We start from the raw sequence: 24,339 nt of genomic DNA, 5'->3' as shown, positions 1-24,339 counted from the left end.
ACTTGAAGTCAAAGGACTGGGGTTTGAATCCCAGTTCTGCCACTTTGTGACTGTGGGCAAATCTCTCCGCCTCTCTGGCAAAGTTCATATTGTGTAAAATGGGATCACCGAGGTCCCTTCCAGATCCAAATTTACATTTCTATTATCCCTCTCTCTTTTCTATGATAAAGCAAATCTGTCTGTTAAAGAGGTCTTTAGTCTGAGGTCCCATAAACTTGTTTTCTTTTTCATATTTTGATAAATATATTTTAATATAATTGATTTCCTTGGTAATCCTACATAATTTATTTTAGGCATTTAAAAATATTATTTCTGAGATGGACCTACAGGCTTCTCTAAACTGCCAAAGGGTCCATGATTAAAAAAAAAATTAAGAACCCTTGGTCTATACCCTTCCCAATTCCACATCTTAAAGGATCTATGAGTTAGATTAGCATATGAAAAATGTAACAGAAGGATGAGAAAGCTAGTTGGGGTTGGGGGAACAAAAAATGTACCCACTTTAGGGACCTTTTGACTTAGGGCAACAAAGAAAAAAAAAACACAGCAAAATGTGAGAATGAACAATGCCCCTCCCCACCTCACCCCCCTCCAGCACAAGGGGAAAGAGTCCTTTGATGTTATTATGTTTGTCTTCAGAAATATTTTAACCAAAACAGTTGCATTTCACTTGTGAGCTGGCAAACGCTTTGTGGACACCGTGGAGGAACTAAGATAAAAATGGTCAAATAGCCTGCCTTCCTTGAATGTGCACGATAAATCATTATCCAGGAGTATAACTGTCTAAAAGTGAAATATAGGTTTCCTCTGATGCCATCCAGGAATATCAGGAACAGAATTAGGAACAGCAATACCTTGTTTGCTACTTATCATTTCAAGAAAACATATTCTGGGCAAACCACCACGTACGCAGACACAATGGCTGTGATTGAAACACGGCCACTCTTCAGTGGCTATATCCCATCTAGATTGTCCTCTCTGCACTCCTGTCCTGGCCCCTTTGATAGAGGCCAAAAACAAACTCAGGGATGGCTGCTAACTGAATTCTGTCTTTTCCAGGGTGAGGTGACCACTGGCACAAAGAACCCTTGAACAAAGGATGTGAAAATTGGAAAGCATGCCTCACAAAAATCCCTATCACAAAATCTTCTCCAATTTTGTCCCAAGCAAAACCCAGCTATCCAAAGTTTGAAGTTAGTAGGCAAAGTTGGAATTGAGGATGAACAAAGGAATCGTCAAGTTTCCCTTCCTCCTCCTCCCTCCTAGTCCCCACTACCTATTTCCAGAATAAAGCTACCTAGGGATGCCAAGGGGGCCTGCCGATCCACTTTCTACTAGCTATTTTGCGTCTTACGCATGCAGGGCACTCTACTGGGTTTATGCTAGAGGGATAGGGACTGAACTGGTAATTTCATTGGGGTCAGGAACTCCCAAGTGAGAAAACTCCTTTTACCCATGCAAGTTAGCATCTTCTGAGCAACTCAGAGACTTAGGGAAAGCAGTGGTGTCAGACTTGAGCAGAAAGAAATCCCTGTGGGCTGCAGATTGACTTAGAAAACTACAGATTAACATTACCTATATGGTATTGTATTTTTACTTATTTTGTTCACCATTTCCCAATTATATTTTAATTCAGTTTAGGCTGCACTTGGGAGTTTTGATGGAATTTGACACCTCCCTAGAGCATTGAGAGGTTAAAGGACTTGTCCAAGGCCATACAATCAGTGTGTATCTGAAGTGGGAATTGAATCCAGGTCTCCTGTGGCTTCAAGGACAGCTTTCTAAACACTACACCATGCTGTATAACATTTGGGGTGTGTGTGTGTGTGTGTGTGTGTGTGTGTGTGTGTGTGTGTGTGTGTATGCGCATGTGTGTGTAAGGGTTAGGGGGTGAGAGGGAAGGGAATTGGGGGGATACAAAACAAATGGGTAGGAATAGTCAGAAGGAAGTTGGTTCCACAGATGTATCATGTGTGAATATGTGCGTTTTTTTTTTTTTGGTATCTTTGTGATCTCATGAGTATTATATAAGAAGTTCCTTAGATTGACAATATTAATCTTTGTACGTGCTGCTATAATGCCAAATGTATTTGTACACTGTCCATGAATGGGAAATGTAGCAGATACAGATTCACAGATTCCATCACAGTCTTTATGTGGAAAGACTTTTTTTTTTTGCTTGACAAAATACATATTTCCTTTTAATCCTTTTTAAAAAATTAAATATTTTATTAACAACTTCATACAGAACATCAATTCAGCCAACAAAACTGACTTAGGAACAATCCATACTTAAATTAATTAATTTCTACATGTAAGGTATCATCACAAATTCTCATCACTCCCTCCCCATAGGATCCTGATTGTCCATTCATTTTCCTCCTTTCCTCTTACTTGGTTGTAGGTATTGACTACTTTCTTCTCCTCATCCTTCTTACCCCCTCCCCCTTTGCATTATTTCGTAAAGGTCTTTACAGATGTCTTTGTGTTTCTCACACTTGTCTTTCTTAATTGCGTTATAACAGCCCATTACATGACTAGACCACAATTTATTTAACCACCCTCCTATTGTTAGACATTTAAGAAGCTTCCAGTTTTATTTTATTTTTAATTACACGCCATTATGAGAATCTTTAACCAGGTTACCTTTTTTTGTTATTGTTTGGTCTTTATGATGCTTTCAGGGCCTACTGTTTGCCCATTTTCTTCACCAATAATTTCTTTATCTTGCTCCCCTCATCCTCACCTTTCATCCTCCCCCCAAAATGACTTATTCATGGGCGGTATGATTATTTTATATATTTAACTAGATTCTGTAAGCTTCAGAGTGTGGTCTTTTCCCACTACATTAGCTCAATGTCCATCCATTTTGGAAGCCAGATAGTAAGTACTAGGAGGCTAGAATTGCTCATCTGTCTTGGGATATAGAGTAACTTTTTTCAGATTAACATTTCAGTGTCTGTTATATAGGAATCAGGAGAACAGTTTCTCACGTTGGATTTTTCGCTTGCAAATCCAAGATCAGCCTCAACTTTCTGTAAACAGTGATGAACTTTTAGTTTCTAACTCATTTTTTCTCCACCTCTTCTACACTGCCTCCAAGTTATTTCTTATTTGTCTCTTCTCAGGAACTTGGTATCTTTACTTGGCATGGAACACCTTTCAAAACTACATGGGATGTCCCTTTTTCCTAAATTTTTCAAGACTAACTAGATTTAGGTAATGGTTTCATTGATTTAAAAAAAAAATCATTATTATTCCTTTTGGCCTGCCAGGTATTGAGCTTTTCAGCATTGACAAGGAAAGTCAGCAGAAGCATTTCTCGAAAACAATCCCCCATTGAAGAGAAAGGCTGCCCATATTGGGGAGAGCCATGGAGCATCCTCTAATATGAGAAGAGAATCCAAGTAGGATGAGTTACTGCATGTCTGTCACCTTCCATAGGTTCCCTCATCTATCACCATTACGTAAGCACTGCTGACCTGGAGCTCTCGGTACCCGTCCTCTTCAAGCTGTTGGGGTTGCGGATGAGTTTGTCCAACATGTTGACAATCTGTCCAAATTTAGGCCTGTCGCTTCTTTCCTTCTGCCAGCAATCTAGCATCAACTGGTGGAGAGCAATAGGGCAGTCCATCGGTGGAGGTAGCCGGTAGCCTTCCTCAATGGCTTTTATAACCTGTGCGTGATAATACAAAGAAAGTCATAGGCTGCCAGACAAGTTGTCATACGGGCTTCCTATCCTGAACCTGCTCTTATTCCTGTGCCTGACTTGCCTTTAGGCTAGGGAGCAGCTCCCAGTTCCATCTCTTTCACAATGGCTAAATCTGGCCCTAGTATCTCAGAGCACAGAAAAGGAAGATTGGTAAGTGTCATGGGATGTTCCCAACTGGCAAGCATAACCTATCTGAATACCTGAAGCAAGAGCACATAGAAATTTACCATTTTTTTTAAAGAAAGGTAGAAATAGAGGGAGGGAAGGTTGGTTGCACAGTGTATAGAGTGCTGGGCTTGGAGTCAAGAAGCCTCATCTCCCTCAGATTAAATCTGGCCTGACACTCACTAGCTGTGTGACCCTGCCCAAGTCACTTAACCCTGTTTATTTCAGTTTCCTCATCTGTAAAATGACCCGGAAAAGGAAATGGCAAACCACTCCAGTGTCTCTGCCAAGAAAACCCCAAATGGGGTCATGAAGAGTCAGACATGACCGAAAGGACTGAATAACAGCATTATCAAAGAAATAGAGGGTGTCAGAAGGAACTCAAGATATTATCTAGTCTATCTTGCTACCCCTATAGATGTCCGACATAATCACACTTAAACATTCCTAGAGTGGAGAAATGAACTCTAATTTCTTTTTAAGGACCTCCCTCAAAAAGCAGTTCCAATGTGTAATAACTCTCACTAAGACCCAAATTCCCCATGTTTCAACTTAAGCCCATTTCCTCCTATTCCGCCAGAGTAGAGATTAAAAAAAGGACCTGGATGATCACCAGCAACAGACAGGCCAGCAAAACAGTGATGGAAGTGCAGTTTGTCTTTGGCATCTGCCTCCTTCCTCCAGGACCCCTCCTCTTTCATTCAGCATCCCTGGAGCCTTCCAGGTGCCTAGCTCATGACTCATTTCTGCTCTCAGCTGCCTGTCCACCATCAGCCACTGAAGGGATTTACAAATCTCAGAAAGGGATATTTATATTTTTTAAAAAGATTCTCAAAGACCTTCTGGGGGGAGGAAAGGGAAAAAAAATGCTAGATTGGGAGACAGAGGCCCAGGTTCAAATCTCAGTTCTGACCTTAAGAAAATCCCTTCTCTGGATCTCAATTTTCTCATCTATAAAATGAGAACGTTGTACCAGATGACTTATAAGGGCCCTTTCAATTCTCATTCAATCATCCTGTGACTTTTAAAATGGAAAGAAAGATGGAATGATCAGTTAGAGAGCTGATTATTTTAAAGGAGAAAGCCCTTATTCCTGCCTCCTCAAATCATACTCTGTAAGAAGGGGGGCCTTTTCTCATTTAATGAATCTGCTGATGAGCTATTTAAAAGCTCTTTTTATGCTATTATTGTCAGAATTCAGCCATCACTTTTCCAGTTTCCCAATCCTAATTATTTTAACTTGTTCTCATAGGCACTGGTTTTCAACCATTTAACCATCTTCATGGTTCATTTCTGAATCCTCTCCACATTCCCAATATCTTACTTTCTAAGTATGGAACCCAGACACAGACAAAGCCCTCCGTTGGGTTGTGGCCAGTGCTGAGTGAGAAAGAAAGAATGACCCCAAATTTATGCATCGTATATCTGTAAGCTAATAACAAACTATCGTCTAGTTCCTTCAGTCCTGGCAATATCTAACAGTCGAACATTCTAAGGAGCTGCCATAGAGTTTATGCTGCAGCTATCATGGTGACCATAATGCTGATTACTCAGCAAAGTAACCCTATTGTAAGAAAGGGTCATTTCTACTTTGTGATACGAGTAGGTGTAGGTCATGCCAACCAATGATAGTTTAACTCTAGGGCTGTGTTTACCACTGCCTCCAAATCAGTTCACTGTTCATTATGACCAAGAGCTTTTTATTCCAAAACTATGAATAGCCAAGCCTGAATTCGTAGTTTTTGTTTTTCCTCCTCTTATATCTTTCCCTATAGTTCTACTTGTTGAACCTTATTGACTATTCCCATCAGCTTAAGAACTAAATTCCCATTAAAGACAAGGAAGTGAGAAAGGAAGAGTAAAGATTCTTTCTGTTGGAAGACAGACACAAAATTAGTAGGAGTGTTAGCAACTGTGGATCAAGGTGAGCTGGGCTTGGGGAAGGGAGAGGAAAAAAATGCACAATCTAAACTTCAGTAGTATATCATATTGAGAGGTGAGGAAGGACAGTAATATAGAACGTATCTTCTTAAGGGAAAATACTGGTTTTCTTTTGTCTTTTTACCCACAGTGCCTAACATACAGTAGCATTTAAGAAATGATCGTTGGATTGGAATGTGCTCTTTTAATACTTTTGAATTCTAGTTACATTCTTCCAGCTACCAGCCATGCTTTAGGTCATGACTCAACTCCACATTTCAAGAGAAGGTTCTACATTCAACTAATAAAAAAGTATAGAACACTGTTGGGGGGGTTTGGGACCGATGGCTGCCTACCACCATCTGTTATGTCAAACTGACGTTAACCCTGGAGCCAGTTGGAAAACTACTCATGTCTCCTGGAGCACACTTTCTTAGTTTATTGATGAGTATGTCATGTAGCACAGAATCAGAAATCTTGATAATGTGAAGAAGATTTACATCAATTTCTTTTTCTCATTGTGCCAAAGTGCCAATAATTCTTCATCGTGGAGGCCATTCTTCAGTTGTATTTCCTGAGGTCGAAATCTGTCCATATCTGTGCTGTCTGATTCACAATTACAAGAATTCATACTTGTTTTATACATTGTCTGGCCTAAAGCCACACACATGTAGATGTCCAGCTAATACTATAAAGATGATAATCTGAGTCTATTAGAAACCTGCTGTTTCCTCTATATAATTTAAAAAATGTAAAAAGGCTTAAAACAATGAAAAGCATATTCAAAATGATACAAAATAGACAGGTCCCAAAATGAGACAAATCAGGCCTTAACCAAAACTTTAAATTGGAAAGAATTAGCTAAATAGCTAAAGGCCTTTGTCAAAGCTACAGGTTTGAAAATAGACACAGCAGGACGACAGACATCTGGAAATATTTTTAAAGGCTCTGCTCTTATGGGAACGATACTCTGAGACTCAGATGAAACTGAAGAAAGCTCAAAAAAATCAAAATAAATATACAAATGCATGAGCTGCCCTTGGGTTGGATGGTTTACCTTTGGCTGTCTCTGAGCTTCCAACCTGAATCCTAATACTGCAGGAAGCCACTTTATGCTCTTTGCATAGAATAATTGTACCAAACGATATGTTATGCTACCCGTCACCACTACACAGTCTTTTCAAGGCTGTAATTATCCATCAGCTATGCTAACTGCTGCCTTTCTTCCCTTTGCAATTTACAGATAATACCATGTCAACATTAACTACCCCATTTAATCTAGTTATTCAGATTCAGGGATCTTTTTTGACCCACGAAACAAGAAATGTATTAACTACCCTCTTGATTCAAAGCAATCTTTCACTGATGAAAAATCAAACACATCAAATTTCTTAAGCACATCTGGTTTTCAGATTAATTGTTAAGTCCTGGTGACCTCCTGTTGATTCAGGAGGGCAAGGGAGTCTTAGAGAGCATGAGAAAGAAATTGAAAAGGATGTATTTTAATTTTTTTAATTGAAAATACATTTTTTATGCCATTTGTCACTATATCACAATCATGGGGGTAGAAAAGACTCTTGTCTCCACTCCAGATTGAACCCTCTCTTGTAACAAAGAAAACCAAATAAGCAAAAACACGCAATACAAAGACTACATCTGATAATACAGAATATCTTCTTTTATGAAGGGGTAGGTTAAAATATCAGCAAGATCTAACTTCTTGCCAAGAGTCTAACATTTATACAATAAGAGGTTACACATATTCACAGAATAACAATAACTTTCTACAATCATTTTATTGGGATCCACTTGTCAGTAGCCTTCTTGACTGACACTTTGTATCTCTCGGCCTGTTTACACATTTGTATAATGGGCTAATAAATACTTGTACTACCCACTCCATAGGATGGGTGTGAGGAAAGCACTCTGTTAACTTCAAAGCATTATAGGAATGGGAATTATTATTATTGTTATTACTATTCCTTTCCACAAACAGCTGAGTTCAAATTCTAGGCTTATTTTTTTTTAATATCTTTCAATCAATCTCCTAGGAAAGCAATTGAGCCCAGGTTGTTGTTGTTTTTTGGTCTTTTTCACCTGAGATGTTTACCACCAAGTTCTCTCCCCACAGAATCTTATTAGTGTCATTATTGAGTGCTTTTCCTGAAATTGCAGGCACTATGTGTGTACACTCCCTTATGAAATGGACTGAAAGTCCAGATGGCACAGTTAAAGGGATGTGCATAATTTACAAAGGGTCATTTAATGAAGCTATTTTTTAGTGTTCTCAAGGGGCAGCTCTTCTGTTATTGAGATACTGGTGCAAGTTCTAATTACAACTTCACCAGAGTTAAAATATTAACCCCTTTTTTCCCACTAACCCTAACTTTTTGGGAAATGTATGTGAGGAATTGACATTCACTTCATATTTGGGTATATTTAATTTTCCTTTCCCCAAACCTCCCCATCCCCACAAAAGAATTAGTTCTGAAAGCTTATCAAGTGAAAGAGCTTGCTGATGGAGTTGATGCAATTTTATTTCCTATATCTATAATAGTAAGTGTAGAAGAATTTAAGTTCCCTGGAGGCAGGGAACGATTTTCTTTTGGTTGGTCTTTTTTTTCCCCTCTTAATCATCAGTAATGTGCATGTAGTAGGTGCTTAATAATTCTTGTTGGATTGGATGATCATAACAATACATTAGATTGATAGGATTTATTGTTTCTCTGAACACTATTCTACACTTCCCCACCACCATCATTCCACACCCTCCCCCCACCTCCTCCTTCATCCCACAACACTTAGAATCTTAATCCAAACCCATTTGTTTCAGCACAGAGAACTCACATCCTGGTTGGACATATCCCAGTAGGGCCGCTCTCCATAAGACATCACTTCCCACATCACAATTCCATAGCTCCACACATCACTCGCAGATGTGAATTTACGATAAGCAATTGCTTCTGGTGCAGTCCACCGGATGGGAATCTTGCCACCCTATAAACATTGAACTATAAGTTATTTCCTAAGCACAACACTGACTCTGCAATTTCTGAATGACATCACTGTTTTCGAAGATGACAGTAGAGTGCTTGGGACAGCTCCCAAAATAATTCCAGAAAGTAAGATAGCCTTACTTGTTTCATCTAAGTTTTCAACGTTGAGAGAAGCAATTTCACCCATATGTTTCCTTTAGTCACAGAGATATGGATCATTAAATTGTTTAATGTGCTTTTCTTAAACCAACCTACTATCTGACCCCAGTTTAATACCATATCAGGGTAGTTTTGGTGGTGGTGGTCATTACCAAAGGCAAGATGCATATGTTATCCACAAAAGATAAAATGTAGAAGTGCATGTGGTTCTAGGAGACTGGGCTCTTTTCTTGCCTTATTTCCTAGATTCATACTAATTGGGCAGCATAAAGGTCCCTGCTTTAAAGATTGCTTCAGAAATCATGAAATCGAGACTAAATTGAGAACAGGGTATGAAATACTGTCTCTTTTCTTCTCCTACCATCATCCTGCCCCTTACTGAACACAAAAGGCATGTTCAAAGTAGCGGGGAGAAGTGCTAAGTAGGCTCTCAGAGACAAAAGAGAAGAAACTAGATATAGTAGTATATTAATTCATTTCTTCTATGAGCTGTCCAATGTGGGAGAGGGGTAGGAAGGTGTGATTTCTTATTGAAGTTTTTAAAAAGACAGCTCTTCAAACCAAGATAGAGAACCATCTGTTAGAGTTTAGGGGACATTCTAACCAGTTATCTGATTCTCTTTTACCACAGTCATCCCATGCCAAGAATTTCTCTGTTTGTTTATGTTAATGTACAAGGTGTTTTTAATTGACTTTAAACTTTGCTAGGGGTACCATCTGGGGGAACTGATTCAAACTCAAGTAGTCCCATTTTAAGCTGCTCAATGGAAAGAATCCAAAAGTTTCCTTGCCTTTATTATGGATACTAAAACAAGACTAGAGAGTGGGCAGCAAATGGCATTGTTTCTCTGAAGCTTCCTATGAACAAGATCATCTAACACTAAAATTCTCTGTCTTCATAGAGGAACTACCACATTGTCTTCTGCCTTTGCCTCCTATAATGTTTGCTGTAACTTCTCACCTTCACATTATTAGAGGAAAAGGACAGCCCTTCACTGTTTAACACAGATCATTCCTTTCCTAAGTGAATGAACTCTAGTTGCAAGAGGGTACAGATTAGAATGAGCAATTACAGCCTGAGAGACTGAATATTGAAATCAGGCTCCAGGCACAGATGGAAAATGGCAAATATTTAAAGAGGGTGGGGGAAAGAAGGCTGGAAACTTTCTGCTTTATGTTAATTTTAATGGTGCTGGTCTTAATGGTCAGTAAATTGTTTTATGAGCTGCTGTGTTTATTCCATTAGTATTTTATACTCAAATTGCTAAGGCAGGACAGCAGACTCATTAAGTGCCAACTGATAACTCTTAACTGTACTCAAATCCTGGCTTATCTTTCAACAGTAAAATGCAGACCATTAGCAACTGGGAAAAAAATCCTCATGTGAAAACATTTTATAAATCCATATTCTATACATTTCACATTTCCTAAATAACTAAGTGGAAAAAAATTTGGAGGGGAAGGATTTCTCAAAATATGAAGACTTTAAAAGATCAGAAAGGAACAACATGGTGAAAATATTACCAAAGTATCATAGATTTAGAGCTGCGTGAGAATTGGGAGGTTGACTAACACAATTCCTTTATTTTACAAATGAGGAAACTGAGGTTTAGAAAGGTTAAATGATTTGTCCAAGGCCACACAAGAAATAAGTACTAGCACAAAGACCCAAATCTGGGTTCTCTGACTTTAAATCTGGCTGTGCCATACCATGTCTTTCCTTCTCTTCTTTTCTTCCTTCTCTAGTTGCTGTTCTTTTTAAGTTAATTTGTTAATTAATTTAATTAAGATTACTCCTCATCCAAAAAAAAAAATGGGGATAGAGTCTATTTTGCTTACTTAGTAGGTCTAGTGATATGTTAACATCTGGGATCTTTTTCTTTGAGGCAAAATCCTTTCTGAGAATGATACTTTAAAAAATAGAGTAACTATTTAGAGAAAAGTCCAGAGAATGCAGGACTTTCTTAAAGATCAATTATTAATTTTCCTGACACTCTAAAGGATGATGGGTTTTTGGAGGTCAAAGTTTTCATCATCAAATTTTCAGAACAGAAAACCAATGGCACAAGACTTACTCTGGTTGTGTAAGCTGCTTCAGGATCATCTTCAAGAACACGAGACATGCCAAAGTCAGATACTTTGCAAACCAAGTTACTATTGACCAAGATGTTCCGGGCAGCTAGATCTCTATGTACATAGCTCATATCAGAGAGGTATTTCATCCCAGAACCAATGCCACGAAGCATCCCAACCAACTGAATCACTGTAAATCTTCCATCATTCTTCTGCCCAGAAAGGGGAGGGGGGAGAGGGAGGAAATGGGGAAGATTTCATTAGCACTATACCAAAATGAATTATTGCCAAGTATTACCAAACTATTTTTGATAATCCTCATCTACCACAAAACACAACAAACACCACATTATTTCTTTGCCTTTCTGACCAAAGACACTAATTCACTAGGTGAACATGTCTTATAATCTAGGTATGTGCTTCCTGTGATAGATGGAATTTATCCAATTATAATGAATCTGTGGCACTGCCAGGACCGCTGAAAGGGGATAAATCAAGCAGAGAACTGACTAATCATGGATTATTTAATAGGCTGTTTTAAAAATCATCGATCCTGTATTTCCTTTCTTCTCCTGTCCCCACCCACACAAAGTCAATAAAGAGAGTCAAACATAAGTCATACCTAGAATGGGGGGTGAGTTCATTTACCAAGTGCAAACAATCTTGAATGGATTATCAAATAGTCACATACCCTAAGGAATGCATCCAAGGAGCCATTCTCCATGTACTCGGTTATGATCATTACAGGTTTACCTAGAGTTTTCAGAAAGAAAAACATAATTCCTTGATGAACACTGCCGTTAATGAGATAAAAATGGGCTATGCACAATTTTACTGCCAAGACACCTGTCTTATGTGATCTAATTTAATTAAAACAAGCCAAGCTTATGCCTCAGCTGTGGGGAGCTGAGAATGAAATATTAAAAGGACGAGTAGGTTTAATCTCCATCTGGAAGGTTAACCCTTTGGGTGACTTGTTGACAAGGTCTTTAAAGTGGCCTCTGGTATCCAGGGACCATATGAATGGATAATTGCTCATTCAAGTTGGAGGGGTGGGGGTGGGGAAAGATAAAGGCGCAGAACTGTTAAAATGTGAAAAAAATTTTAGGATAATTAAATCCACTCCCCGGTCCCCTACCCCTGTAAGAGCCTTGTGTGACACTAAAGAGTCAATGGAGGAGGAGACTTTTTTCCCTTCTTACTTCAGAAATATCTTGAACCTTTAGCATGTATAATTTAAACTTTTCCTTCACGTTTCTTATATCATGCCCTGTACATTCCTCTTTTTTTTCCTTTTTCTTCTTACATCTATAAAGAAATTCTATCCTTCTGTTTAAAAAAAAGTACCACCAGAGAAGAGACTTAATCAATTGTTTTATCCAGAAGAGAGTTGAATGCGACATTAACACTTCATTTCATTGTGATGAGTGCAGCAGAGATAACCCATTCTTCCTAAGTAGGATGGAGGAAACAACATAGACTTTGCTTGTTTGTTTTCCTTTTCTTTTCTTTTGCAAAGAAGGTTTTGGAGAAAGTTATGCTTGTTATTAGCCCTCCCCAGCTCTAGCAAAGGGCTCATAATTTTAAATCTCTAGGAAAGCTGCATTTGATTTTAAATATGCATTGTCACAAGTAATTTTCATCGAGATATATTTTTTTTGGAGGAGGAGATTTCCTTCTCCCTATTTTTTTGGCTGGGGGAAAGGGGAAAAAGCATGGGGTCACTAAAGATGCCCTAGAAGAGAGTAAAATGCTACCTTGATAGATCAAAAATGTTCACAATTTGCCTGCTGCATTTACCATCAGTATCCATTTAGACAATCAGTCAGGGAGAATAGCTCTGGAATATTTCAACATTGAAAAGCTCCTGTAATTATTCTGCACCAATAAATTTCTGTTCATTCCAAAGTCCCACTCTGCTTGCAATTTCCAGAATGGGCTCTTAATTTCTGAAGTGAAATTTTTGGATTAGAAAATAAGACTATGGATGTTATAATGTGAGAAATTATAAAAGGCAGGAAAGAGGAAGAATCTTGGAGCCCAGCAAAGAGATGAGTAAATATATTATCCTTCCCTTCTCTCTCACTTCACTGCATTACGGTGGAAAGTCTACCTTTCTGTGCCTCCTCAGTATAAATGAGAACCTCTAACCCAAACTGCATATTTCCCAGTTTCCTTTACCCCTTGCATCCTTGACCATGGTCTTATGACAGGACAGATACATCTAAATGAGTTTTGATTAACCTGCCTCCATCAAAAGATACTTTGTCAGCCAACAAGGATGGGGACCCTTCTTTCGGTGCATTAACACATAATTCCATTACTCAGATACTGCTTGAGTGGTAGGGAAAAGACGGAAAAAGAAATAGGCAGGATAGAGGGAGTAGCAAAGGGAATTTACGATCCTACCATCAATAATAAAAGTTACTCAGCTAGCATCTGGTAATGGAGTCACACTCTTTCTTCCCACTTCCACACCTTCCCACTCTGCCAGCCCAACTCCCGTGGTACCTCCCTCATATATATTTTGGGGGCTAGATTTTATTTTTGTTTATTAAAGACATGCATTCTCTACCTCCTTTACAAGCTCTGTAAGAAAAATAAAGACAAATGTATTTCTATAAGAAGCAATGCTAACAAAAGAGTAAGGTTATAAGATAGCCCGGTTGGGCTTACAGTGTACTCCTTCATCAAAAACTAGACAGACAGAAATCCAATAGGGGGAGGAGAGGAGGCCTATCCCATTTACCCTCCTCAGCCTCCCAACTACCACACACCCCAACCACTACCTCATTTGGTGGAAATTTTAAATCATTTTAATTCAGTGACAAGTGCATTATGCAAATGCATCTAGTCATTTATAACAGTTACAGCTGTAATAGCTATGGGTTTTAGAGGCACAGTGGGATTTTAATACAAAGATCCCCTGTTACCTCTCTCTTTTACTGAGGTGCTATGAAATTCACTGTCTATGACAAAAAAAAAAACACCCCAAGCCAAACAGAGACTCCTTTTTACAGAATGGGACCTGCAGAAGTATTTAAACAGAATGTTATCTTTTAATTAAAGGACTGAGGGGCTCAGAGCAGCCCTGTAGGCCACAGAAAAATATCCTTTCTGGAAAACTGCTCTTAAGAAGTAAAGTGAGATATTCAATGCTAATTGCATTCTCAACCATAAAAAATGTCATATTATGTTATATTTTATATATAAAGGTATTTGATAACCTTTTCTATCATTTAAAAATATCCCTGGCATATAATAATGATAAAAATAGAGCACATTTTCCTACAACAGAAAATTTAATTAACACAACCCATCTCACTTGATCTTTTAAGATTAGCTTTATGGAAAGACTCTAGATCTGTGTAGATCTTTATAGATTGAGATCTTGATAGATATCAGCCATTCCAGTTACCTCTATTGCTGTTTTTCAAGGATTTCATTTGGGAGAAGGGAAAGAAGCAGGTAGCTCTTAAGATGCCTTTGAGAAGTAGTAATAACATGTCTTCTCATTTTTACATCTTAAAGCATATTTCCCCGCCCTCAGCCTCCAACAAAACATTCTGTATATCTCATCAGTTCTATTTTCATAATCTTTTTCATTTCTATCAACTATGGTAATTCCATTATCTTATACAGCGGTCATTTTTTCCCATCTTATATAAAATCCATTTTAGAATTGTAGATTCAGCACTGGAACAGACTTTAGAGGTCATTTTGTTCTAGCCCTTTCATTTTACAGATGAGGAAACTGAGGACCAGAGAAGTGAAGTGACTTGAGCAAAGTAAAGTCACGCAAAGTGGCAGAGCAAGGGTTTGAACCAAGGTCCCACCATTCCAAATTCAGTGCTTCCCCCATCCCCCGCCGCTAGACCACAGTGCCTCCCTCACAAAGACAAATACTGGCTTCACTGAAAACATACTTCTGAGTTCACTCTGATCCTCAACTCATTGTAAGAGTAACATGAGGGCACATTCACTGCACACTGCCCTTGGAATAGGGCCATTCCAAACAGTAACTGCTTCAACTATACCGTCTTCATGCCACTTTATAAGCTGGGCTGAGCCAGCCTTACAGATGCATTTAGGCTTTGGCTTGGAAACTGCATCTGCTGAGCTCTGTCATATTTTAACTGAAGCGTAGTTCACAGGCTCAGTGAATGTTAATGGACTAAGAAAGCAAGGTTCAACCAGGTGTTACTGGGAATGGGAGCTGAGCTTTGGTGTCCATAAATCAGAAAGAGCAGACAAGTCTCTAAATATAATAAAGATTCCTTCAACTCAACCTGCTGCATCTGGATTTAGAACTTCCAGCACAAGGTGTGAGTAAGATTTTGTTGTATTTATGTAAAAAGCGTATAAATCTATTTGGCTCACCATCTGCTCTTGCCTGTCCTGTGACAATCACTGTGGCCTAGCAGATATTTGAACAATGTCATGGCATACAAAAAAAGTTGCAGTATTAATTTCTTGAAAATCACACACACACAAGCTGCCTTGAGGTAGGGTATCAGACGAAACCATAAACCCATTTAGAGCTGACTACAAGATTAATGACTTGTCCTGCACTGATTTCCTCCTATTAGCAATCAGTGGATCTGCTCCATCTGTCATTTTCCTAGAAAGAAAATGTGGATTTAATTTCCCAGTGATTCCCACATTGGCCTGGAAAAGGAGTGACCTACTTACATTTGGTGACTACACCTTCTAAGTGGATGATGTTTGGGTGGTCAAACTGTCCCATGATGCTGGCCTCACTCAGGAAATCCCTCCTCTGCTTGTCTGTATACCCAGCTTTAAGAGTCTTAATAGCCACACAGATCTCTCTCTTCCCAGGTACTTTGAGACGCCCACTGCACACTTCACCAAATTCACCTTTGGAAGAAAAAAAAAGTATCCACTTTGATCTACGGATTCATTTGTGATCGCATTACCTCTCCTACCCCCAAACAAATTTTCTGCCACAACTCCCCATTGTATACCTAATTTTGTTTTTCAAACAAGACTAACCTTATTCAGGGAATGCATATATATGTATGTGTGTGTATATACGTGTGTGTGTGTATACATATATATGTATGTATGTCTATATATATGTGTGTATAGATATACATTTGTTTCAAAACCCAAAACCTCCCTATCAGAATAAGAGTGTTAAAAAGTTCCAATACGTACCCACACCTATGACTTTTTCAATCTTAATGCAGGATGCATCAATTTCTTTGGCAAACTCTCGAACTGCTTGGTTGGGATCTTCATATGTAAAAGGGTCAACATAGGTTCTTACACCTAAAAGGCAAAAATATGACAGCTTGGTTTAAGGTTTTGACCATGCCAATCAGAAAAGTTTTGGTATTTTTTAAGCAAGAAAGGGAATACATGGCTAATATCATTGTCTAGACGTAAGTAAAATATGAATTAAGAACTGAAGTCCGTTGAGCAATGAACACTAAACAAAGGTTTAGATTTCTATCCTGTTCTTTTCTAGTTAGAGATAAAAATTTGTTATTTCCAAAAGGAGGGCTTTTGTGTTGAAGACTGAAATTTGACTACCTTTTTGGAACACAGGAATGAAGAGAACAAAATTTACAGAAAATCTTTCAAATGGAAGAAAGGAGAGCTTTTATGGAGAGTTTTTTTTTCACTTGCTAATAGTTTAGGTGATTGAAAGATGGTTCTCAATTAACATAGGTTTCTGACATAGAAATGGTCATCTAGAAATGACTCACCCAACAGGATGGCCATTTAGCCACAGAAACTTCTCTTCCTTCCTGGTTGTTTGAGATTTCTCTTCCTCCTCTACTCTCTTGTACCTGCAATCCTAATTCTATGTTATTAGACACCACCCTGTTCAGAATTCTCAGTTAACCCCCTGGGTAAGAATTTTGATGGAATGATTGATAGGGATAAGAGAAAAGAGGAAGAGAGAAGATTGAGTAGCCATTACAGAAATAATTTCCTAAGATGCTGCTACCAGCCTATGAGCCCTCATTGACCTCTTGTTACCCCATCCCTTTCCCTGAGGCTCTGCCCACTCGCCAGAGACCCCATGGCCACTACACCTGGCCCAGTTCCCATGTTAAAATATACGGGGTAATTTAAGTATGTGTTTCCCTCAGTTCTCCATGTTTGAGACAACCTTATATTACTGAGTTGACCATTCACTCAAGACTATGAAATGATTTACATTTAGATGAAATATTTCAGGAAATTATTTCATAAACTCTGAAAATTCCAGACTCCTATATCATCCCAACACCATTCTTCCTTGGAAAAGTTATCATTTTTGTCTTACATCTTCAAATAGGAGTATACTTCATGAATCTATCATGTCATTGGCTGTGGGACATTCACCATCTGAGCTCACAATCCCACTATAACTAAGTAGATCATTTTTAAGATCTGGTCTGGAGGAGGAGGAGGAGGAGGAGGAGGAGGAGGAGGAGGAGGAGGAGAAGGAGGAGAAGAAGAAGAAGGAGGAGAAGAAGGAGAAGGAGAAGGAGGAGGAGGAGGAGAAGTCATTGCCCTACAGCCAACTGGGTAGTGAGCCTCTCTGAAATGAGCTAGATTGGTTCTCTGAAAATAGACATGTATTGTGCTTCATACCAAGCCCCATACTCAAAGCCTTTCCAGGTTGATAGGACCTATTCAAATGCCCCATTGAAATAACCCATGAGAACCCAGAGTCCTATCCATGCCAAGTGAGGGATGGGGTAAGGACTTTATTAAAGACCTTTGTGCTATATCCCATTGATGGTTTTTACAACCAATGTCTCACAAAAATGAATCGATGGTGACAATGTCTTCCTCTTTAAATTGCATATCAATTGTCTCATTGTGGCAGGGAGGTGACTTTAATTCTTGAAGGTTACACCAGTGGACCCTAAGCTATGGAAAGCCCTATTAAGACTGAAAGCTATCATGCATAGCTTGAGACAGACTATGTGCCTGAGTACCAGCTTTCAGAAGTTTGGAGAAGCTGGTCTCCAGAAAGTTCACCATCAGGTGATGCTTTTTTTGTTGTTGGTGGTGGTGTTGTTGTTCAGAGATAATCCCCCAGCTGAAGCTTGAAGGAGTTGTGATCTGCCTCACTCAAGAGAGCACCTATATGAATGAAGTAATAATGTCATTGCCACCCAGCTGAAAAGAAGAGTCAACAAGGATAATACCCTTTCAGGCTGGAAAGCAAAAATAGGAAAAAAAAAATCTAGAGAGGTTTAAGGAATTTCCTGCTCTCCAAACCCTTTATTCCTAAGAAAAGAAAAAAAGAAAAAAAGAAAAAAATAGAAATCTCATGCAGTTATTATGATTTGATTCACTTGAAGTGAATTACTTTGAGTGGTTGCATGAAAGGAAAACACAAAATAGGTCTCTCCAGATGAAGACCATTTACATTTCCTAAACATAAGGACATGATATGAGCATCCCAGAAGAGATCAAAAAACTCAACCTTGAAGATTTCTTTTTTTTTTACCTTGATTCAAATGTTTCTCTTCATCTGCTTCCTGCTTTGCCTTACTGTATTTACTCCGTCTGTTGGGGAAAAAGAACCAAACAAAATAAAATTTAAAAAAAAAATTCAAATCTATTAGAATTTGAAATCAATACCTTGCCTAAAGACAGGCATAGTGTGAACCAAGCAAGTTCTTACCTAATGAAGCTTAAAATAGGAGACAGGTGATAATATCATTAACACCTAAAACAGGAAACTCTTGCTTTATCATTCTATAGTTAGGACCCAGACCCAACATTCTATTTCTCTGTGGAAATGTTCATGCCATGCCACTGAGTATCTTTCCCTTTAGCTCTAGGAACAATAATCAAATCAACCTTGCTATTTCTGGAAAGGACATGTCAATCCATTCTGTTATAGTTCCATTCACATCTCTGTAATTTCCAAGCCCAAAAACTGCTCCCTGGACACTCCCTTCTATGAGTTGTCTTCCCGTATCAGATGTAAGCAAGTAAGGGGAAAGATTGTCTTTTTTGTATTTGTAACCTCAGCACTAGGCATAGTAACTAGAACATAGTTAAGTGTTTGTTTTTTATTATTTCATTCATTTATTATGAGTTCTGTTACCATAGATCAAAGACGGAGACCAGGTTGGAAAATAGAGATCAATAGATTTTCAGTTATTTTCCCAGAAAAGCTACTGCTATTTTGCATATGATAAAGAGACTACTGGGGTGAGGTTAACTGCTTTCCTTACCACAGTGTCAGGTAAACACTTTTCTTTCTATTTGAGGAAGTAGAGTCCTGGGGATATTTACCCTTATCCAAAGGATGTGATAAATTCTAAAATGTAAAATGGTTTTCTGACCACAAGTTAGGTGATAGGTGAACTTGTTTCCTTGAGAATATAGCAGAGATCAGTTCAGTTTAAAAAGAATTAATTTCAATAACAACAAAAAAAATTCAGAAAAAGAGAAACAGTTAATAGAACAGTTCTAAGAAAAATGTAAAAGACAGATCTGATTTCTACTTAGGCCTTGGTACTTCTGATACAGCCTGGCCAAGGAAAAGATAACTAAGGTATGTATCCTTTCAAGGGAAAAGATCACTAATCACAGCATTTTCAGTAGAGGAAAGATTGAATTGCACATGGCTCTGAGGAGAGTACATCAGCTGAAGTACATCAATAGAAAACATCTATAGCTTAACTACATTGTAGGCATGAATTATTCCTCCATGTTTGTGTAATGGTCACATGTGCTCCCTGTGTATGTTGGCCACATATGTTCTCCATGTGGGGGATATATTCCCATGGATATTCATTATTCACTGAATCAATAGGTATTTTTGAGAGATTAACCTCAAGGTTTATAAAATATATACAAAATTACTTTATTTACTTTGTTATTTAGTTAAAATAAAATGCCACTTGGTTGACTGGTAAAAAGTAAAACACATTGGTGAGTGCTCATAAGAGGATTCTCCAAAATACTCAGGCCATAAATTAGCTATGGGGGTACTAAATGTGAGGAGTCATCACAGTTGGGAGGGAAAGGACATTGTAGGCTACATTATCATTTATGACTAAGAAAATACAAATGACTAAACCTAGTACTCTAGGATAATTTAAACAGAATTCCCTCTAATTTTCAATCTATAGGCCTACATATTTTATTGAGTATGGGTCATAAACTCACAAAGTCCTCTCTGGTATGTCAGTGTACATATCTGTGTTACATTTTTTTTTAAAGTAACTCTTTGAATGTCTAGGCCTACACTATACCCATCTTTAGGGAAAACAAATCCCTATAATATTTTTTTAATGAGGAAATTAATGACTAGAAAGGTGAAATAAATTGCCCAGGGTCCATCAGCTAGATAATAATAGAGCTGGGACCAGAATCTAAATCTCATGATGACAAGTCCAGTCGGTCTTTGATTTTTCTCAGCTTCCTAGCTTACTGTGTGACCTTAAATAAGCAGCTTCAACTCTCTGGGCTTTATTTGAAAAGAGATATGTTTAAGCCAGATAATCTCTAAGGTTACTTCTGACACTAATGTTCTACAAATATCACATTGCTATCCTTTCTAAGCATAAACCACTGCAATTGGATTCACAGGCTCTTAAAGTCCATTGATTCATCAATGACATTAAATAGCTTGATATACTCTGAAACATAGAATTTAGAGCAGGTACAAATCAAACCATTGTGGATGTCAACAAACATGTGGCTGCATATAGAGAGGCACATATCACCATGAGTGCCTGTGTGATTTTTATGTTATTGGAACTCCCAAAACCGTTACCTGAAACTACAAGGATATCTTTAAACCCACTCTAGACCTAAAACACTGATTCAAGCTGCTTTCCATCAGAAAGACTAAATTAATTAATTAATTGATGAATAAATAAATAAATAAATCCAAGAGGGATTGCTTTTGTACCTAATTTTGACATTCTGTAAATTAGCTTAGTCAAGTAACACTACACTTTTCTACTTCCAAAAATCAAAGTCTAGTAAGGAAATGCCAGTCCTTTAACTGCAGTAATAGTTAAAGGATGGTATTAGTGCCATCCCTGAATCTAGCACATTTCCCAATGTACGCAAGGCAAGAAGAGAAATGAAATCACAACACAATAATTGAAATATCATAATAAATATAATGCAAAATAAAATAATAAATTACGATACTATTTAATTTGTAGTTCCGCATCTGACTCCCTCATGAAATGAGTGGGATGGATATTTAAATACGGACAGGGAAATTAATGTAAGTGGGTTGGAGTTAGTGGTAAACTTTTATTACTAAAAACATCCTTAGGTCTGACTTTGGAAGAGGGAAAAACAGGGTAGGGTCATGTTTTAAAAAAAAAAGAAGAAAGAAAGAAACACAAGGATTATTGTTCAAATACTAATTGTAGCTTATTAATTTTTAATAATACCTTTAAAAACAAAAATGCCCTGCTTTCAATTCCAGCTTTGTCACCTGTTGACCTTTTCTCTTTGGTTCAAGGTAGAGGAACACTCTGGTCAGTTATTGTGCAGGAAAGAAAACCCTTTGGAGGCTCATTATTCAGTCAGTGGGCCATTGGGAAACACCCAATCCTAAGAAGATCTGATGGTTGCTTCACCTGAATGACAGAAGGAAAGCTTTGGGGGAAGTTTGAATTTGGTAATTATAGGGATTTGAATAGTGCTGATTAAAAGGGGGGAGGAGGGAGAAGAGAGACTAAAGAGGGCACACAGAAGTTTTCAGAAACTGCAGGAGTCTAAGAAAGGAGAAAGCTACAGGTGAGCCTAAGAGAAAGAATGATGAAGACCTTCTTAGAGGCTAAGGGATATTTACAAAAGAGTATTTAACCAGCTTTGTTCAGAAACAGCATGGACTCCTAAGTACAGCCTTCTCAACCAATGTGTTCTAGTTGGTACCTTGACTATTCCCAAACCAGACAAAAGGAAAATAAATAGACAAATTCAGAGTTGGGCCTTATCTGATTAAGATACTAACTTCAGTACTCCAGGAGAAGGGTTTGATTGATGTAGTCCACTGTTCCAAAACTAATTAGTAAAAGGTAGCTAATTTATTCAGCTGGAGTACAGATTAAAAAGTAAAGCAATCTAATAACCAGAATGGCTCCTAGGGGACACTCTCAAGCTTCCTCGGTATTGTCGATGAGGATTCATAAAAGCCATCCTTCTTGCCTCTGCCTTTTGGTAGCCTCTGTGGCCCTTGTACCAACTGTTTCTTAACTGTTCTTTGCGAGGGACAATTTGAAATGGTTGGACTATAGGAATACAATGATAAGGAGCCGGGTGGAAATGTTCAGGTGGCACCATCTGCCCTCTTTCATTGTATGAGTTTACACGACTTCATCAGTGCCAATTTAAGTCACCATTCATTCTTCTGTGAACATAATATTCCAGAAGAGCCAAACAGAGTGCCCAGGAAAGAAGCTGGCTAAATGGAAACAGGCCAGTATCCCATGAGTTGTTTTTTTTCCTCAATGGAGGAACTTAACCTTCTACAAAAGCAGGAGGCAGATTTTTGAAGTCTGACTTGGCTGTACATTTTACTGGTACCTCAATTCATATGGAAAGTAGGCCCAGATTTGGAGATTTTGAAAGAGCGGCCTCAAAATGCCCCAAAACTTTGCCTGCTATCACAACTGTTGAAACCTTATACTGTTAGGTTTGAATTCTATTCAAGATTCGACTAGGAGTTGGGAAACATGGTATGGCACCTGTTACTGCCATTAACTTTGCAAAATGAATTTTAAACATTTATTAAGTACCTACTATGAGTCTAAAAATGTGCTAATATGTTAACTTAAGAACGAGCATCCAGAGGGAGGAATAAGGTAGCCATTGATCATAGATTTAGAACTAAAAGGAACCCTAGAAGGGCTCTAGTATTACAGTTTCTCCCATTTCACAGATGAAGAAACTGAAGTTAAGAGAGAGTAAGGGACTTTGTCAAGTAAGTAGCAGAACTGAAATTTGGACCTAGGTCCTCTGAGTCTAAATACAATACAGTAAACAGTAAACCCACCAATCAATCCACAAGCATTCCTTAAGCCCTAGTTTGGGTTTCTACTATACCACGGGCCTAGAGATCATGCAAATTGAGTACCAGATTGAAGGAACTGGTGGTGTTTAGCCTGGAGAAGGGGAGCTTTATAGAGGACATAATAGCTGTTCGAGAGACATGTCTGTTTCTGTATATTTTAAAGCAATCGGAATTGTTCTGATTCCATAAGACACAGCCAAAAGCCAAGGGTGGCAGTTGCAAAGATGTGGATTTAGGCTGGATGTAAGGACAATATATCCTAAAATCAGAGAGGTCAAAAAATGGAATAGGCTACCCAGGGCAGTGTTGGTTTCCCCCTCATGTAAGAGTTTTTGGAAGCAAAAGCCAGGCTATCCATCTGTCAAAGGGAAGATTGGTGCACTGTGTACTTAATGCCAGGGAGACCTGGATCAAAATCCTATCTTACGACACTTCTTAACTGTGTGAATATAGACAAATCTGATCCTCATTTTCATCATCTGCAAAATGAAAGACTTGTAGTATCCACTTCATAGTTATTTTGTTGTTGTTGAGTCATTTCAGTTGTGTATGACTCTGTGACCCCATTTGGGGTTTTCTTGGAAAAGATAATAAAGTGGTTTGCCATTTCCTTCTCCAGCTCATTTTACAGATGAGGAAACTGAGGCAAACAGGGTTAAGTTGCTTGCCCAGGGTCATGGAGATAGTGTCTGAGGCTGGGTTTGAACTCAGGAAGATGAGTCTCTGTGACTTCAGGCTTGGACCTTTATCCAGTGTGCCATCTAGCTGGCCTCATAGAGTTAGTTGTATTGGGGCTTAAATGACATATAGTATTTTGTAAGCTTCAAAAGGGTAATGTGTCAGCTGTTGACGATGGTGATAATGATGGTGGCGATTCTGTAGTAAAGAGGATTCTCATTCAGGTATGATTTAGATTAGATCTTTTCTTATATATGGAGATATGCCTAAAAGGCAGTTTACCATGGTGGATCAAGCACTGAATTTGGAGTTAAGAGGACCTGGATTCAAGTTCTGGCTGTGCCATTTACTAGACTGTAACCTTGGGAACTTTCCCTCTTCAGCCTCAGTGTCCTCATGTGTAATATGAGAGGGTTGGACTCCAGAGTGGCTTCCAGCTCTAAAATTCTACTTCTAAGAAGCAGAACACTTAGAAGAATAGGGGCAATCCACAGAGGAGGCCATTCTAATTTCCCTGGCTTTGTTTCATCTGCTACTTTCCAGGAGCCTCTGCCAAACTCTGGCTTATCATCTAAGGGGAGGATTCCAAAAGGTCTCCTCATCTCTTTACC

The 24,339-nt window shown here is 38.4% G+C and overlaps 1 protein-coding gene across 3 annotated transcripts in view; it reads right to left on the bottom strand.

Moving 5' to 3' along the window:
* Nucleotides 1–24,339, bottom strand: part of EPHA4 (EPH receptor A4) — a 166,522-nt gene that overhangs the window by 9,833 nt on the left and 132,350 nt on the right. For 2 of the 3 annotated variants that reach the window (XM_027873555.1, XM_027873557.1), the window contains exons 9-15: nucleotides 18,503–18,561; nucleotides 16,204–16,317; nucleotides 15,718–15,903; nucleotides 11,717–11,778; nucleotides 11,028–11,237; nucleotides 8,645–8,794; nucleotides 3,483–3,676 (exon numbers count right to left, since the gene is read on the bottom strand). In XM_027873555.1, coding sequence (XP_027729356.1) covers nucleotides 3,483–3,676; nucleotides 8,645–8,794; nucleotides 11,028–11,237; nucleotides 11,717–11,778; nucleotides 15,718–15,903; nucleotides 16,204–16,317; nucleotides 18,503–18,561 — 975 coding nt within the window. The remainder of the gene's footprint in view (nucleotides 1–3,482; nucleotides 3,677–8,644; nucleotides 8,795–11,027; nucleotides 11,238–11,716; nucleotides 11,779–15,717; nucleotides 15,904–16,203; nucleotides 16,318–18,502; nucleotides 18,562–24,339) is intronic. The other variant, XM_027873556.1, reaches the window with a different exon arrangement.

This window comes from Vombatus ursinus, unplaced genomic scaffold, assembly GCF_900497805.2.
Source record: "Vombatus ursinus unplaced genomic scaffold, bare-nosed wombat genome assembly UNPS02014802.1, whole genome shotgun sequence".
Lineage (NCBI taxonomy): Eukaryota > Metazoa > Chordata > Mammalia > Diprotodontia > Vombatidae > Vombatus > Vombatus ursinus.
This window is presented reverse-complemented; position numbering and strand designations above follow the sequence as displayed.